At 31.8% G+C, this 15,646-nt stretch overlaps 1 protein-coding gene across 2 annotated transcripts in view; it reads right to left on the bottom strand.

Moving 5' to 3' along the window:
• Positions 1–14,582, bottom strand: part of LOC123711588 (UDP-glucosyltransferase 2) — a 29,201-nt gene extending 14,619 nt beyond the window's left edge. The window contains exons 1-2 of one of the 2 annotated variants that reach the window (XM_045664201.1): positions 14,506–14,582; positions 4,194–4,285 (exon numbers count right to left, since the gene is read on the bottom strand). In XM_045664201.1, the coding sequence (XP_045520157.1) occupies positions 4,194–4,196 (3 nt within the window). In that variant the 5' untranslated portion in view covers positions 4,197–4,285; positions 14,506–14,582. Of the gene's footprint in view, positions 1–201; positions 370–4,193; positions 4,286–14,505 lie in introns of those variants that run through there. The other variant, XM_045664209.1, reaches the window with a different exon arrangement.
• Between the last annotated feature and the right edge of the window lie 1,064 nt (positions 14,583–15,646).

Below are 15,646 nucleotides of genomic sequence, written 5' to 3'. Positions count from 1 at the left end.
CCTGCCCGTTTGCCCCCTATTTTATAAAAAAAAAAAAAAAAAAAAAGGCTAGATAACGATGTTTCATGATGTCTCAGTGAAGCGAGAAAACTGATAAAACTTTCATAGGTAAGAATGTAAATAGAATAACTTGTACACTTTTGTGCTAAAGTCTGCGTAAGAAATATCACATACAAATCAGCAGTTGTTTATTTTACTTACAGTTATATCATATTCTATACATCCGTATACGTTGATATGGTCGCGTCATCCATAGATGCCAGAAATCGGACAATTGCCCTAAGGTGGTATTCAGAAACGCGTGTCTCCCATATGTCAAAATATAATATGTTGTTTAATTATCACCTTATGTTGTATTTACATTTCCGATTAGAGTTTAAAGATTGTATTAACACACAATGAGAATTTTTGCTATGACATTACAATAACATTTATGTCATTCACATTTGAACTTTAATCGTAAAAAGTCAAACGCCTTCAATTTAATTCATTTAAATTTCAGGAAATCACTACTTCCTACCGACTTTGAAATCGTTTTTTTCCAAATTGTATATACGTTACATTCATATTTTAACAATATTATTTTTAGCAACAGTCTTTGCTACAAAGGAATCAATATATAATGATATACCTAAATATATGTTTAAGAAAGATATTAAATCAGAAATCTGCGGTGGCCGCAGAGCAGGTGGAAAATAATCAACGGTTCAAATAAGAGTCTTTGCTCCAACTCTGATTTTATTCCCTTTGGAGTAAAGACTCTTGGGTCGTGGCGTTCAAGTGTATAGGCGATATATGGTACATAGTACCTGTAACCCCAGAGCTTGTGCTTTCCTCGCTCAACGTATAAGTATCGTAATACAGTAAGTAAATGCTTCCAGCGTTAAAGTTACACAGGGACCAAACTTTTTAAATTTGTTTTTATGTTACTTTTGTGAATTTTTAGCTGTTTGTATTAATACTAAACATATACTATGCGCAGAAGCGATGAGAACTTGGATAAACTGATTGTGGTTGGTAACACAGAAGGCAAAAGATGGCCGTTCACCAACCAGATGGACCGATCAAGTGAAATACTCATCGTCCACAAAACTGTACACTGTCATAAGAGAGACGCTCGTCAGAAACCGGTGGAAACAGATAGTAGATGATAGCAGATATCTAGATGTTTTGTTGCTGACCACGGCGATGGGACATGAGCTGCCGATTAAAGAGAAAAATTACTACTAGGTAGGTTAAGATAATAAGAGAATCTCCACTGATATGGTGATCTCCTATCAATCGGGTGAAATAACATCCTTTACTTTCATAGACAAAATCTCATAGCTAAATATCATCGAAACAAGAAACTATATTGTAAATTTCATAAAAATTGGGTCAACGATTTCAGTGTATTTATTACAAATAAATATACAATTTAATTACCTTTATATTCTGTATATAATTATAAAGCATTAAAATGTGTCATTTTCATTTACATAATTTTATGGTACACAAGGTTAGTCCTATATGGTTACAATACCAAATGTTTAAACCTGTAATTCTTAAAATTATCAGTAGCTAGAGGACTCTCTGGAGGAGGAGGTTGTGGCGCGTCTGGTCCTTTTTTAATGCTAAAAGTTGCATTTAATATTGACTTACTAACGATAATGAAACATATTAGTTAGTTGATTACCGTACATAGAAATAAAATTATATTTTCTGATTCGGCAATAAAATAAAACAAATCTACAAAGAATACGAGAAAAATGTTATAAATTACAGACTTATAAAATCACTGTTGTGTAGTCAAACAATTTTTATGTAAACTTCACATGTACGAAAAGAAATTTTTAATTTTAAACAAAATTATTTAAGTTATGTTAATATTTTGCCCATAATTTAATATACGGTGAGAAATGACATACTCAAAGTCATCCATTAAAGAATAATACTAGAGAATAAGCCTCTTATTAGTAGTACTTGTATATACTATATAAAATGAAATGCTGTTCGTGAGTCGCTAAAACTCGAGAATAGCTGGACCGATTACGCTAATTATGATTTTGATATGTTTGTGGAAGTTCAGGGAAGGTTTCAAAAATGGAATAATAATAATAATAGTAACGAAAAATACTAAAAACTACAAATGAAATTTCCAATAAAAATTGACTAGCTTTGCTTTATGATGCCCTCAAAAATTTGTTTTTCATAGCTGTAGTATGAGGTCGAATATCTTTGGTCTGTTTTTAAATGTTGAATTTGTAATACAATATGTAGGTGATACCAAGTTTACCGGGTCATAGTAATATAAAAATGTGAATAATGTGTTTTTTTCAAAACCAACCTCAAGATATATATAAATGCGTGTAGTAAGAACAATAATATAAGACATTGTTCCAATCTCGAGCATAGCAGTCTAGATAGTGAGAGTAATTACAAGATACACTTTCGCTTATTGGAAAAAACATGGGAAAAAACACTTTATTATTAGGTCAGTAAATGCTATTATTGCGTGAGGTACAAGAATATCTTTTCATTCTGTATCAAAACTAGTGTTATGTAATTTTATTTATTTATACATTATTTAAATTAGACATAATAAAAACTAAACATTCTTACGTAATAGAATATTTATTTTTAATTTATTATTATTATAATTTTACATTTAGTTTGATGTTTTCTAGCGTCCTTGTTACGTGTTGCCACGTGCGGTTTGTACGACCTTTTCAACTATTATCATTATATCTTAGTGAATTTATGTAAACTCATAATAAATTATACAGCTAAACCTACATCGGGAATTACACAACCTATTCGATACAAAAATGCATTCAGTAAGTGTCTTTATTAAGGGCTAATAGGCTAGTAGGTGATCAGCCTTCTGTGCCTGACGCAATCGACTTTTACATCTAAGGCATGCAGATGGCAGGCATGTTAAATTCACAATGTTTATTCACCGTACGAGCGAGTGTTAATATTATGAAAATGTCCATTAGTGGAACGCCGGGATTCGAACCTCAGAAATGAGAATCGAACGCTCAGGCCACTAGGCTCTCGACTGCTCTTGTCTATCACTGACCGTGTTCAATAGTGTTAAAAAACTGTTCTTAAGGGCCTAGCGAATTTGTATCAAAGAATAAGAATTTTGAAATAGGAAATTACTACTAAAATTTAAAATTTGTGTGTGTTAATTGTTATGTATTTGAGAATAGATAGATTATATACTGTAGAAAATGCATTATATATTGTGATGAATTTTAATAAATAAATATGGAAATTTCCTTGCGTATACACAGTTTTGCTCGTACAGCGATACCAAAGGAGGATATCGACGGTAAACAATAAAAAACACCGGTGTCAAAGTACTATCCTTGACAAAGAACAATATCAAATAACGATTTCCTTAACATTAATTGCTCAATTGCTCATTAAATCCATAGTAAACTACAATGGGTACTTTACAACTTAAACAGAATGTCATTTTATATTTCGTTAAGGAAAACGTGAAGATTTTGACGAATAAAAGCGTTTTCCTTAACTGTCAAAAGATAAATGTTATGTTAAATGCAGGAAAATTGTGGGCATTTAATTAATTTTCTATCCTCTGCTTTCCTAAGTAGTCGAATTTTTTTTTTAATTTACTTACTGTATTTTTATTATTACTTATTTTTCGCCCACAAGCGAAAAAGCCACAAGGTCTTTAGAGCATATTGCGGTGTATTTTATATGTATTTTTCTCGTTATACAAGATCCGCTTATTTCATAGTATACAGTCAATCTATTATTTCAATTTATTATTATTTCATAGTATATGATATATATATATACCGATAGTTGTAACAGCCGATGTCGTTTTTATTAAGTGCCTAATACAACAGAAATCAGCCGGGACCTTTGATTTTAGTCAATATTTGGTATGTTGTTGTAAAGAATGTCGTCGTAAATGGTTTAATCAATCATTAAATTTACTAAAACTATACATTATTAAAATTTAGCTTTGGTATATAAGACACAATTTAATCTGTATGAATTTTAGTGTAATGTAAAACCTTTTCCTTGTTTTAATATTATATTTAAATATAAAACAATAATATAAATATTATATTAAATATTTTTTTTGTTCTTATTTTTAATTTACGAAATTTCAATTACGTTACTTATTAATTACGGCACTTAATAATATTCGCATAAAACGTAAAAAACTAACTCACCATTTTTAATATCCAACACAAAGCACTAAAATCACTAAACACTTAATTCACAACACAGATAACACTGTCCGCTGTACTTCCTCGGCTGACGTCTGCAAAAAAAAATAATATAGTGAAAGTGACAGTTTGACGTTTTGCATCGTTGAAAATTTCGACAGAGTTTTGGCGCCAACATGAATAACGAATTAATACAGACGCTTTCTAGTTAAATCCGACTAATTTACGATTATTTATTTTAGGATTTACTTTAAATTTAAAATTTTCAGACAGTTTATTTTTGATAACCGATACTATATTTAAATGTTTTAATTAGACGCCCTTTTTTTGTTATGCCTATACATATTTTATTTTTTGATATAACAATCCAAATTCTCATGTATATATATACTCTTACATGGTCTGGCAACACAATTCTTAATGACATTTTATTAAAATTATACACAAGGTAACTTTTATTGGCTTTTTACATACGTGAATGAATTTTATTAAATTAACAAGTCCCTTTATAGCAACCCTGAGCTACTTATGCAAGCAATTACTGCATTGTATACAAAAAAACGTGTATTTACGCAGTGGTTCTTTATTTTTATTGTAATTTTCCGTCAGTATTCTATAACTGACCAGGATGTTTAATCTGTCTAAAACTGTCCCAATACTCTAAAAAACAAATATGTAAATTATGTAGTCTGTGCCTGTACAATTTTTGTTTGTCTATAATCGATCTTCTTTGAAGAACTAATGAATTTTTTAATGTAGATGCCGTCAATCACTTGAAGCGTGTCTTGTGCCAGATGCAGAAACTTTTCCGCAGTCGCATTACCCGTCCTCACCCTAACGTTGCGAAGGCATGATTTCCTTCCATCTACCAACAAGCCGTTTATCCTGGTTTTTATAATTACTAAAAAACCTATTACAATTAATTAAAGGAGGTGGTAGCTCTCATGGCACAAAACTTTCCGTTGTTTATATATTTACAAAAGTTAAATATTAAACATTTTACGAACCATTTTTAATTACTTTTGGTTTATAAATAAATACATTACTCGATTTAAACACTTTAAAAAAGCTATTATAAAACTAATATTAAATCCTTTATCATGATAAATAAGTCCATTTTATTTTACATTGTTTTCGTTACCGAGTTTTTTAGTTAATTCGGTCAAATTAATTTACTTTTATATTACTTTTGTTTACAGTATAATATAATCTAAATCATGATATGTTAGACATTAGAAAACAACTGGTTTGGATTACTGTAACCATAGTCTTCATCGACTACTATTCTAAGATTCGTACCTATGTTTGTGGGTTTGGAGTTACAATTAATTTTGGCTTTTTAAATATTTTCAAAAGAATTATATTTTATTTCCATATACTTTTTATACCTAAACATTATATTGCGCATTGAATCTACTAGAACGTCTTTATAAAAGAGTTAAAACATTAACACTACATATTCAATACACTATGATATGGATTATGACCTGCGAAATACATCAGGATTGCAACATCGATTAAGCAAACTACATGAGATTTATCAGTTTCTTCATCTTTGACTGAATTAATAAAGATCACTGTGTAAATGCTTAACAACTGGTATAAACTTTTTTCGTCATACAATTATGACACTTCAACAATATTGCAGCATCTTTTAATGAATTATTGTTTTTGCGTGCGAGCAATGTACACAGTGTAGCTAGGTACGTTAATGTTAATTTAAATAGGTCTAAGACGGGTTTTGTATCTGTTTTATTTTTGGCCAGTATAGCACATGATGGAAAATGAGGTTAAACTGCGAATCTGGTGTCACCAAACATACATATAAATAAAACACAGGTAATCATGAATTATCTAATGTTTGACATTATTACGTCGTTTATTACAATTTGGGGCTTCTATTTTTTTAAGGTATAGTTTAGTCTAACTAAACTAGAAATTAATTTCTTTTAACAGTCCATCACTGTTTAATTGACGTTTCATGTAGTTCAGATGACATTATTATGAAAGAAAACAATTTTTCAACCGGATTAAAGCTATTTGTATTATTATAAACTTATAATCTTATAAGAAACGTCGGAAAATTTTAATTTAAAATTATGTAAATTAATTATTAGTTTATAATAATGCAAATAGCTTTAATCCGGTTGAAAAATTGATTGCTTTGAATGTGTAAAAGCTATGTTAACCAAAGATAATACGACATTATTATGCTCAAATAAGTTTTTGCAATTACCTTTTTTCTGGTTCCACAGATTAGCAAGAAAGTTTTATGTAATACCAAAAACAATATAATCCAGACGCGAAGTTTGACAAGTAATATTTCTGCATACGGTTACATAACCGTAGACACGTCTACATAGACGTGTCTTAGCCCTATCTTCGACTGCCTTAAAGCCGGTTTTCACGAATGTTTTCTATTACCGTACAACAATGTGTTAATTGCGCACTCAAAATGATTAGTCCCCGGAGTTCGAAGCTCGACTATATGTTTGAGTAGCAAACGCCTAACCACTACGCTAACTGTGCTCTATATCATATAACTGGTAATTAATAATCTGGGGTAAGATTAAGTAAATGACTCGTCAAAATTGTGAAAGGTCGCGATCGTAAACAAACTCGTAACGTCGACACACTGACACACCTTTCTGTTACGTATTCATATTCATACACCACGTGAATGTATGAGGTAATTTTAGTACGTTGCGAAGTTACCCACAGGATACATATAACATAAATATCTTAAAGAAAAAGTTCGGATTTCAAGTTCACGTTACTTTGTTTACTACTCTCTGTAAAATCTTTTAAATTACTATTATCTATAGACATAGTTATAACTATGTCTATAGATAACACACTACGTATAGACCGTAGATATTAATAAAGTTCTAGAATTTAAAAAGAAACAACCTCAATATAAACAGGTTTCATGTTCTTTATAAGAAAAATATTGTCAGTAAAACTAAATTATCGGGTATACATTTGAAAAGTTGCATGAGCAGTGTGGGTTTAGTGGCTTCAGCGTGCGACTCCCGTCCCCAAGGTCGTAGTTTCGACTCTCGGCTGTGCACCAATAGCCTTTCTTTCTATGTGCGCATTCAACATTCGCCAAGAAAACCGGCCTTCCTTAGCCCCAAAAAGTCGACGTTGTGTGTCCGGCACAGAAGGATTACCAACTTGCCTATTAGATTGACATATGATAATGAAACAAATACAGAAAACTAAGGCCCATACCTAAAAATTACGCCACTGATTTTATAAATATGACATATGTATGTAAAGTTGCGCAAAGATTAAATCTCAAAACGAGCAAAAACACGCGTTGCTCCTGCAATCTCAAGGAAAATTCGCACAAACGATTTACGCAACTATTCTCATAAAAGCGCCAATAATAACGACAATATTATGCGCCAGAGAGAGGTTTAATCCTCTCATACTTGGTAGTGTTACTAGAACATCGGTGCAGATAACTTGTTGAAGACAAATCCAATTACTTTAAGTGAATTCATCACTATTTATGAAACACTTTTTTATCGTTACGAATGTATTTTTATTTTATAGAACAGAGTTCAAACGGGCAGGATGTTCAGTGAAATTTCTGCATGGACACTCAATGTCAGAGGGCACTCGAATGCGTTGTCGGCCTTTTAAAAATTGTTACGCTCTTTTCTTGACGGACTTATCGGAAATAGTACAGTGGGAAGCTGGTGTACCAAGTTTTACCAAAACTGTATGTAGCAGCTTATGAAATATCCTAATATCTTTCGTAAACCAATTTGGAAATATCTATAATGACTAGATCTCGTTCTTGTTAGTAAATATATAATTATAGAATTAATTATATTTAAAATCTTGTTTTACGAAAGTTCTGTTGTAAGAAGCTATTTATTTGTAATTTATTTAGCTACTAACACTTTATTACTAAGGCAACCCTCTAAAAGTATCTAAGTTTTGAGTTCAATTCAAAGCACCAAAATGATTTTTTGTATGAATACAATGAACACTCGCTCGTACTATGGAATGATTGGGATGAAACCGTAATGGTCTTACGGGTAAAATCGACATGTGTCAGAAGGCTGATCACCTACGTGGAGGAAGAAATTTATCACGAAAGAAGAAGTCTGAGTCGAGAGAAGTTATAATACCACAGGTTATAATTATTTATAGATACATAGACAAGTTAAATAATAATAAAACGCTATTTCAGGTGGCTTGTAAGAAAAATTACACAAAAATTGTAATCAAGTTTCACATTTATTTGCCAATTGAATATTAAATCCAAATAAAATAAGAAAGATTTAACATCAATTTACTGACAAATTCAACCAGGGCCGGCTTTAGAGGTCTGGAGGTTTCGGGGCAACAAAGGAGTGGAGGCCCCTGGCTTATTTTGGGTTTAGGTTTTGGGTTATAGTGAAACAAAGTAGATTCTGTTAGTATTAATCGAACAATATATTACAAGAAAAGTTGTTTACTAGTTCATTAGCCGGAATTAAAAAAAAGAAGTTTCTTTCATGTGGACCTCTTTTATGGAGACCCCGGAGCTGCCCTAGTCGCCCTGCCCTAAATCCTGCCCTGAACTCAACTCAAATTACCATAAACGTTTTTATCTCCAGGTCCCATCCTTGCGAATTTTTTTAGGTAATTAATATAAGACTTCATTATAAAATTCATATAAAATCCTTTTTCAAATGGATTTTTTACCAGACTTGTTAATTTTTAACGTGAGATTGCCGATTGTATTTGTTCATAATATAAATACGAAAAAGTTTCGTTATCTATTTTAGCTAGTACGAACACTATTAACACACACTGGAAAAATGTTAACAGGAAACACTGGCACATAAAATGTAAAAGAAAAAATATAAAAGATTCTTAATTTGAAATCAACTTGCGAAATCACCGCTCTACTGAAATCCCCAATTCGACCGATAAACGTTCATTTTAATATCTCGATGATATCATTGAAGTTTATCATAGTTCTACAGAAACCCCAATACTATGTTATGTGTAAATAATACGTAATCATATAACCAGTTTGCGCACAAACATCGATTTCCTACTTTTTCTTAGGGTACTAGAACGAGATTATGCAATACCGCGTCTCCTTTACCTTCCTAGTCGTAACAATTACTTCAATATCAGTGATCTTAGTATGCACGGTTAGAAAACGACAAATCGAGTCGCTTAATTGATCAAGAGACGCCGATAATCATGCGCGCGTTCCGATACTTTGTTGTTTTATTACACCCACTAGGCTTATGAAGCTTTAATTTTACACCACATAATATAATGCACATCTTATACAAATTACTGAACGGTCAAATACAGAACAGAACATTAACATTGTCGACCCTTATTCATTCCCAAGTTTTAAAATCAGCAGAATTTCTCAAATTCAAAATTCCGTCTGCAAAAACCAACCTTCAGGAACCTCTCATTCGAATTCTTCGCCAATATAACGGATTAAACAGTTCTTATCTGGATTTGGATATAGTCGGTAGTGGGATGATCAAGTTAAGTTTTTTTTTAATGTATGTTTACTAAAATTGTCATATATAGAAAGAACAGCTTGTAACATACTGCAGATATAGCATTGTGGTGAACTTTAAAAAATAAATGCATTTTCTACAGTGTAAGTTCTTAATCTACATGACAATTACGGAGAACAAAAAATTTTCACTTTCAACCATATTATTCGTAATTTCCTATTTAAAAAAAAATATTCGCCTTATCCAATGCAGATTAGGTGACCAGGTGATAGGCGCTCAGCAATTGTCTATCATTAATATAAATAAACCCAAGTCACGAATCTAATTTAAAGCGGAAAATATTTTATTGAGTTGCCCCACGCATTAGAAAATAAGCTCTCCGTTTCTTATAGTTAATTTGTTATAGGCTGATGCCTAATCTATGTAATGAGTTAAGACGTGCCAAATACCGAACCAATTATTATTCAACGCGGCAAACGAGCGTAATTGCGCGGGACTGTAATATGTCTTTGATAATGTATTTGATTTTACCACGGGGTATGTTCTGCACGTCGAAATTTCCAGAACGAAAACGTTGAACCCAAAAGCACACTGTGTTTTAGTTTGCAACACCGCCGCCACACACATCACTAATCCTTCGAGCCGAGGTAGCTGAGTTACCATGTTTTTCATTTCATAGAGTGACGCAAAGAAAAAAAACGGGAAAATGAAATGAATCGTGGTTTTCGAAAAACAAATGCACGAGTAAATAGCTGTAAAAAATTGAATTTGGAATTCCTAACCAAAGAGGATATATTTGAGGTCAAAGTACAAAGCGTCAATTTCATATGTAAGGACCTACACACACTTTGAATGAATTATCGCGAGTGAAGCCTTGGCAAGCATTAATTGCATTACAACATATTATTTTTTATTTTCTAGCTATTTTGCAAATTAAACATTATTTATTAATCAACATTTGAAAGCTTCTTTCATATTATAATTTGTTACTTCCTTCGAGTAATTAATTTTATCTTGCGCTATCATAGTAAAACGGCGGCAACGATGCACAAACTTTTACTTTAACGAGGAAGTCTTATAAAGACAATACTTAACTTACGACTAACTATCAGGAAATGCACTATATGACTCAGTTAATATTTCATACAGGTTTCCAATCGCAGGTTAATTAATAAAATTTAAAGTAAAATGCAATACGTTATTTAAATCTTTCGTTATATGATATATATATATTTTGATAAACTTAATATTTATTAGGTTAGGCATTTGTTTTTCAGACGGATTTACCAGCAGCGTGAATAGGCTGTAGCCTAGGGCGGCAGATTTTTGGGGCGGCATTTGGGAACCGAATTTTTCTTGCTACTTCATAGATATTTTTCTTAAAAGGCCGGCAACGCACTCGCGAGCCATCTGGCATTGAGAGTGTCCATGGGCGGCGGTATCTCTTAACATCAGGTGAGTCTCCTGCCCGTTTGCATATATAAAAAAAAATTAAATCACAAAGATTTCTGCATGACGGTTTTTTGATACAGATAGAACTGTTGTCTGCAACAAATTTTGCCGAAATTTCCCGTCTCACTGGATATTGTACATTCGGAGTAGTAAATTTCCTTACTGTAGAGTAAAACAGCTAGTGCGCCCAACAACCAGTAATCGACGCTCACACTTTGTATAAGTGAAAAGATCGTATTTGCAGATAATGTATTTCCGTCCCACTCCATCGTGGAGACTGCAAACTGAATAGTTTGTGTATAATTTTGTCCCCTAAAAAATCAACCCTAAAAATTATTATATATACATATTCGATTGTAGAGGCTAACCTCACAGCGTATACCTTGTAAATATATATATATCCGTCACTGTAAACTGGACCCTTAACTGTAACTTCCAATAGCCCGATTCCAATAATTACTTCCGCGCGATCCCAAGGTCGCGTGAGCGCTACGGATGTTGAGTGAACTACAGTGTCACATACTTTTCTTGGCCGGTAAGAGCGTCGCTGTCATGTATAGTATTGCCAGTAAATAAAAATTACTCAATATAAGGGGAATAGTTTGAAGTCAAGAAGGCTAACTTAATAATTTATTTAAATGTCTTAATAAAACAATATATACTAGTATAGTGTGAATTTAGGAATAACTAATATGATAAGTTACCTGTACAATGTAATATAATATCTTTTAACATACCTAGCAATCAGTCTATACGCCACATAATATAACGGCTAAATTAAATCGGAAGAAACTAATAAGTACAATTACTCAAGGTTCTAGAGACGAATTATGCTATGTTTGAAGGTGTCATACTAATGTGCAATATTCATACTAATGTGCAATTGCAGTACAGATTTCTGTAACTGATTCATGATCATTTGTCTAAAAGGCAAGAAGGTGATCAGCCGTCTGTAACTGACCCAAGCCAACTTTTAAGATCTAAGGCAAGCTGGGTTCCTCACGATGTTTTCCTTCACCGTTCGAGCTAATGATAAATGCGGTCATAGACAGGAAGTTCATTGGTGCTCGGCCGGGGATCGTACCTACGACCGCAGAGAGACTTACGCTGAAGCCACTTTGCCAACACTGCTCTCTTGCAAAATGCAATATCATTCATCATCAAGAAAACACTTTTTAAGCAGATTGAATCAATGTCACCGTGACCACGCACGCTGTAAAGCACGCGAAACGTCGGAAAAAATAAATTTAAAATTATGTAAATAATTATAAGTTTATAATAATAATACATAGCTTCAATCCGTTTAAAAGGTGTTTTCTTAGAACGTAATCCAAAATTTATTTTTAATTTTCTGTCAAATTTTATGTTCGCGACCTTGTCTTAAACTCTTTTTTGTCTAATATAATAATAATTGGTACCATTTCTGATGAAACACAGGCTACTTCTAATTAATTTGCGATATTTGTTTTAAAATAAGTGTTATTTGATGATTTTCAAATAATACCGACAATTTTTTTACGCCGGCTTTTTCTCTCGGCCTACATTCTCTGTCTTCTTTGCCGATGAGTAGTGATGACAACTTATTTAAATTTAATGACGTGGAATAAGTGATACTTGTATCTTATGTTCCATAATAAACATATTTTATTTTTAATAACTCAACTTTTTTAACTAAGACATATTTTTTTAAATAATAGTATAATGAAAATCAATCTAAACGTTTCATCTGCAAAACAATTTTTTTATTAATTTAATCATAGCAAAACATATCTAGAAAGTGTAAAAATTCAGACAATAACAATGAAAAAATCTGTTAATTTAAATAGCTAAATAGTTAAACATGAAAACAGCCAGTTACGATTTAGCAATTTATCACAATAACAATGCAGAAAATATTAGGTACGTTCAAAAGTAATCATTGACACTAAGTTTTCTTGCGAGTCTAGATTATGAAAGGTCTCAATTGGCTCATTGCTTATTAGCTAACCTTTAGTTTGCCGATTGCAAATTTTCTTATTACATTATAATGGGATAAGAAATTCATTTTTCATCGCCACGAGTTTCTCTGGAAATTCTTTCCTAAGCCTTTATCGGAACGAATGATTATAGCTCAAAATTTCTATATTATTTATTTATTCACAAGAACTGAATTATAAATTGCTATTAAGCAATCGCTTCCTGGCAACCCTAACTAATGTGCAAACCTAATTTGTTACACAGAAAAATTACGCTCCCTTTATTTAAGGTGTCTTTCTTGCTTAGTGGTTGACGCATATGGCTTATAGTCCAGTAGTCTATAATTTGTATGAATAAAAATAAATTAAAAGGATTTTTTTTCATAGTTACTCCTTTCGAAGGCCCTTTTCGGGTCGCAGAATTCAGCGGAGTGTAAATAAAAAGGAATGTATTTTTTTTTATAGTAAAGCATAGTAATTTTTCTAAAATTACACAGAAAACGTCTACCTCATTTAAAACTTGATGTGACAAAACCCTTAACAAACCAAAGATGATGAATAAATATAATTATTACGGGTTTCACTTCTGTAATCCGGACTTAACGTGATTTAATATAGCTTCGATATACTCGATAACTGGCCGAAATCCTCCGCATGTCATATATTAAACGTCACATAAGGCAAAAGACGTTAGAAGTATGGCATGAAAGCTACCTGGGGGGTGAAACAGCTGGAACTACAAAAATATCTATCAGAGATGTTTCACATCCTAGGTGACGCAAAATTCTTACAGATCACAGATCCTTAGCACATACGTTACCTGCACACGCGTTACCAGATAGGCTTAAAATTAAGACAAAAAAAGGTTAGTTTATTTGTCTGAATTAGCCAAAAATATCCTTTAAAAAATCTAGCTCCAATATTATTGAAACCTAAAGTTATCGAATGGAGCTTATAACTTTATGTTTTTAATGTAAATGTAAATATTTTAAATAAATATGGTTTAAATCTTAATGGACATACAAAGTTTTAATGTAGTTTAAGAGTACTTTTTAACGTCCACTAAGTTGGTAAATTCACTTTATCGGAAACTCTTACGAAACTTTAACAGCTTTTTAAGTAATCTAGGTTATTATTGCAACGGAGTTTTTATCACTGCAGTTTTATTGTCTTTTACCTAACTGTAAGTGTTTGGAAATTATTAAAATATAATTAGTCAATAAAGCCCATACACATTTATAGACAATTGTATTTAGTTATTAAATAATTAATTATGCACATTCTTTATTTTCTTTATATATTTAGATGTATTATTTATTGTTATATCAAATTCTAGCAAGCGTCACTTATGTGATAGTGATTCAATTAATAGTGTTAAAACACAAAGTTTTGCAGAATAAAATAAATAAAACTTACACATAAATCAATCCAAACACAATAAAAAATCGAATTTAATTTGACCCGCGCGTGCGCATACCGCGCTCTACCGAAACTAACAACCCTACCACTTCCTTCCCTACCATCGTTCAATAATCGTGTCTATACGAAACAACGCATAGACTTGACCTTATAAGTCTTATACAAGCGCAAAATTATGTAATTTCTCGTCTCCATATTTCTATTACAAACTTGATTTTGTTTTTATTTCGTAAACAACCTACTAAGTTCAAGATGTATTTTTTAATTAACATAACAAATTGCACAAAATAGTATAGTCTATAGTTAAAAAAAAATACTGTCATACACTTAAATGGTATAAAATTATAATTATTAAGTTTTATCACAAAATTAGATCATTAGATACGTATTTTCTTTTAAATGTATGTTTCCTTTGTAAATTTGCTGTTAGAAATAGAAATCATTTAGGGAACAAAATACTTTTACGCGCGAAATTAATTGTCATGTGCGTCCATCTTGTCTTACATAGATTGGTTTTTTTTTAAATCCCTTAGATTCGTAGGCGTTGGCTAAAAATATATACAGATATATCAAAACATAACCTTTAAACTCTTTCTAAGACTCGTTATAGTGAGCTTCCTTACTACTTATCTATTATTTTTGACAAAGAACGCGAGCATATACGGTGATAATAAGTGATTGATGTCTTTACTAACGACACAAAAGTGAAGGTGACTTTCGTTCCTCAATTAGGAGCTTAAATAGCCTGTCTACGTAGTTAATTATGTTTAACCACGAAGTTAATATATATGTTCAAGTATGTTGGTCTATATTTTACTATGCATTAAGAAAGTATCAGAACACATATCACATTTCTACTATTGCTAAGCAATCCTCTATAAAATCAGATTAAATAAATAATTGGCTAGATTTGACTCTTAAAGTACCCATTAATAGAGACGTCATTCTTACAGTTTAAATCGCCTTATTTATTTAATATATAATATACAAAAACCGTGGCAGTACAATTTTGATGGCTTCAGATTGCTGTATCCGTTTCGTGACCATTTATTTTTGTTAAAATAGAAGTAGATGATCAGCCTTCTGCGCCTTACACGTGACATCGACTGCTATGGGTTTAAAGAATGCCGGTTTTCTC

This window comes from Pieris brassicae, chromosome 1, assembly GCF_905147105.1.
Source record: "Pieris brassicae chromosome 1, ilPieBrab1.1, whole genome shotgun sequence".
NCBI lineage: Eukaryota > Metazoa > Arthropoda > Insecta > Lepidoptera > Pieridae > Pieris > Pieris brassicae.
This window is presented reverse-complemented; position numbering and strand designations above follow the sequence as displayed.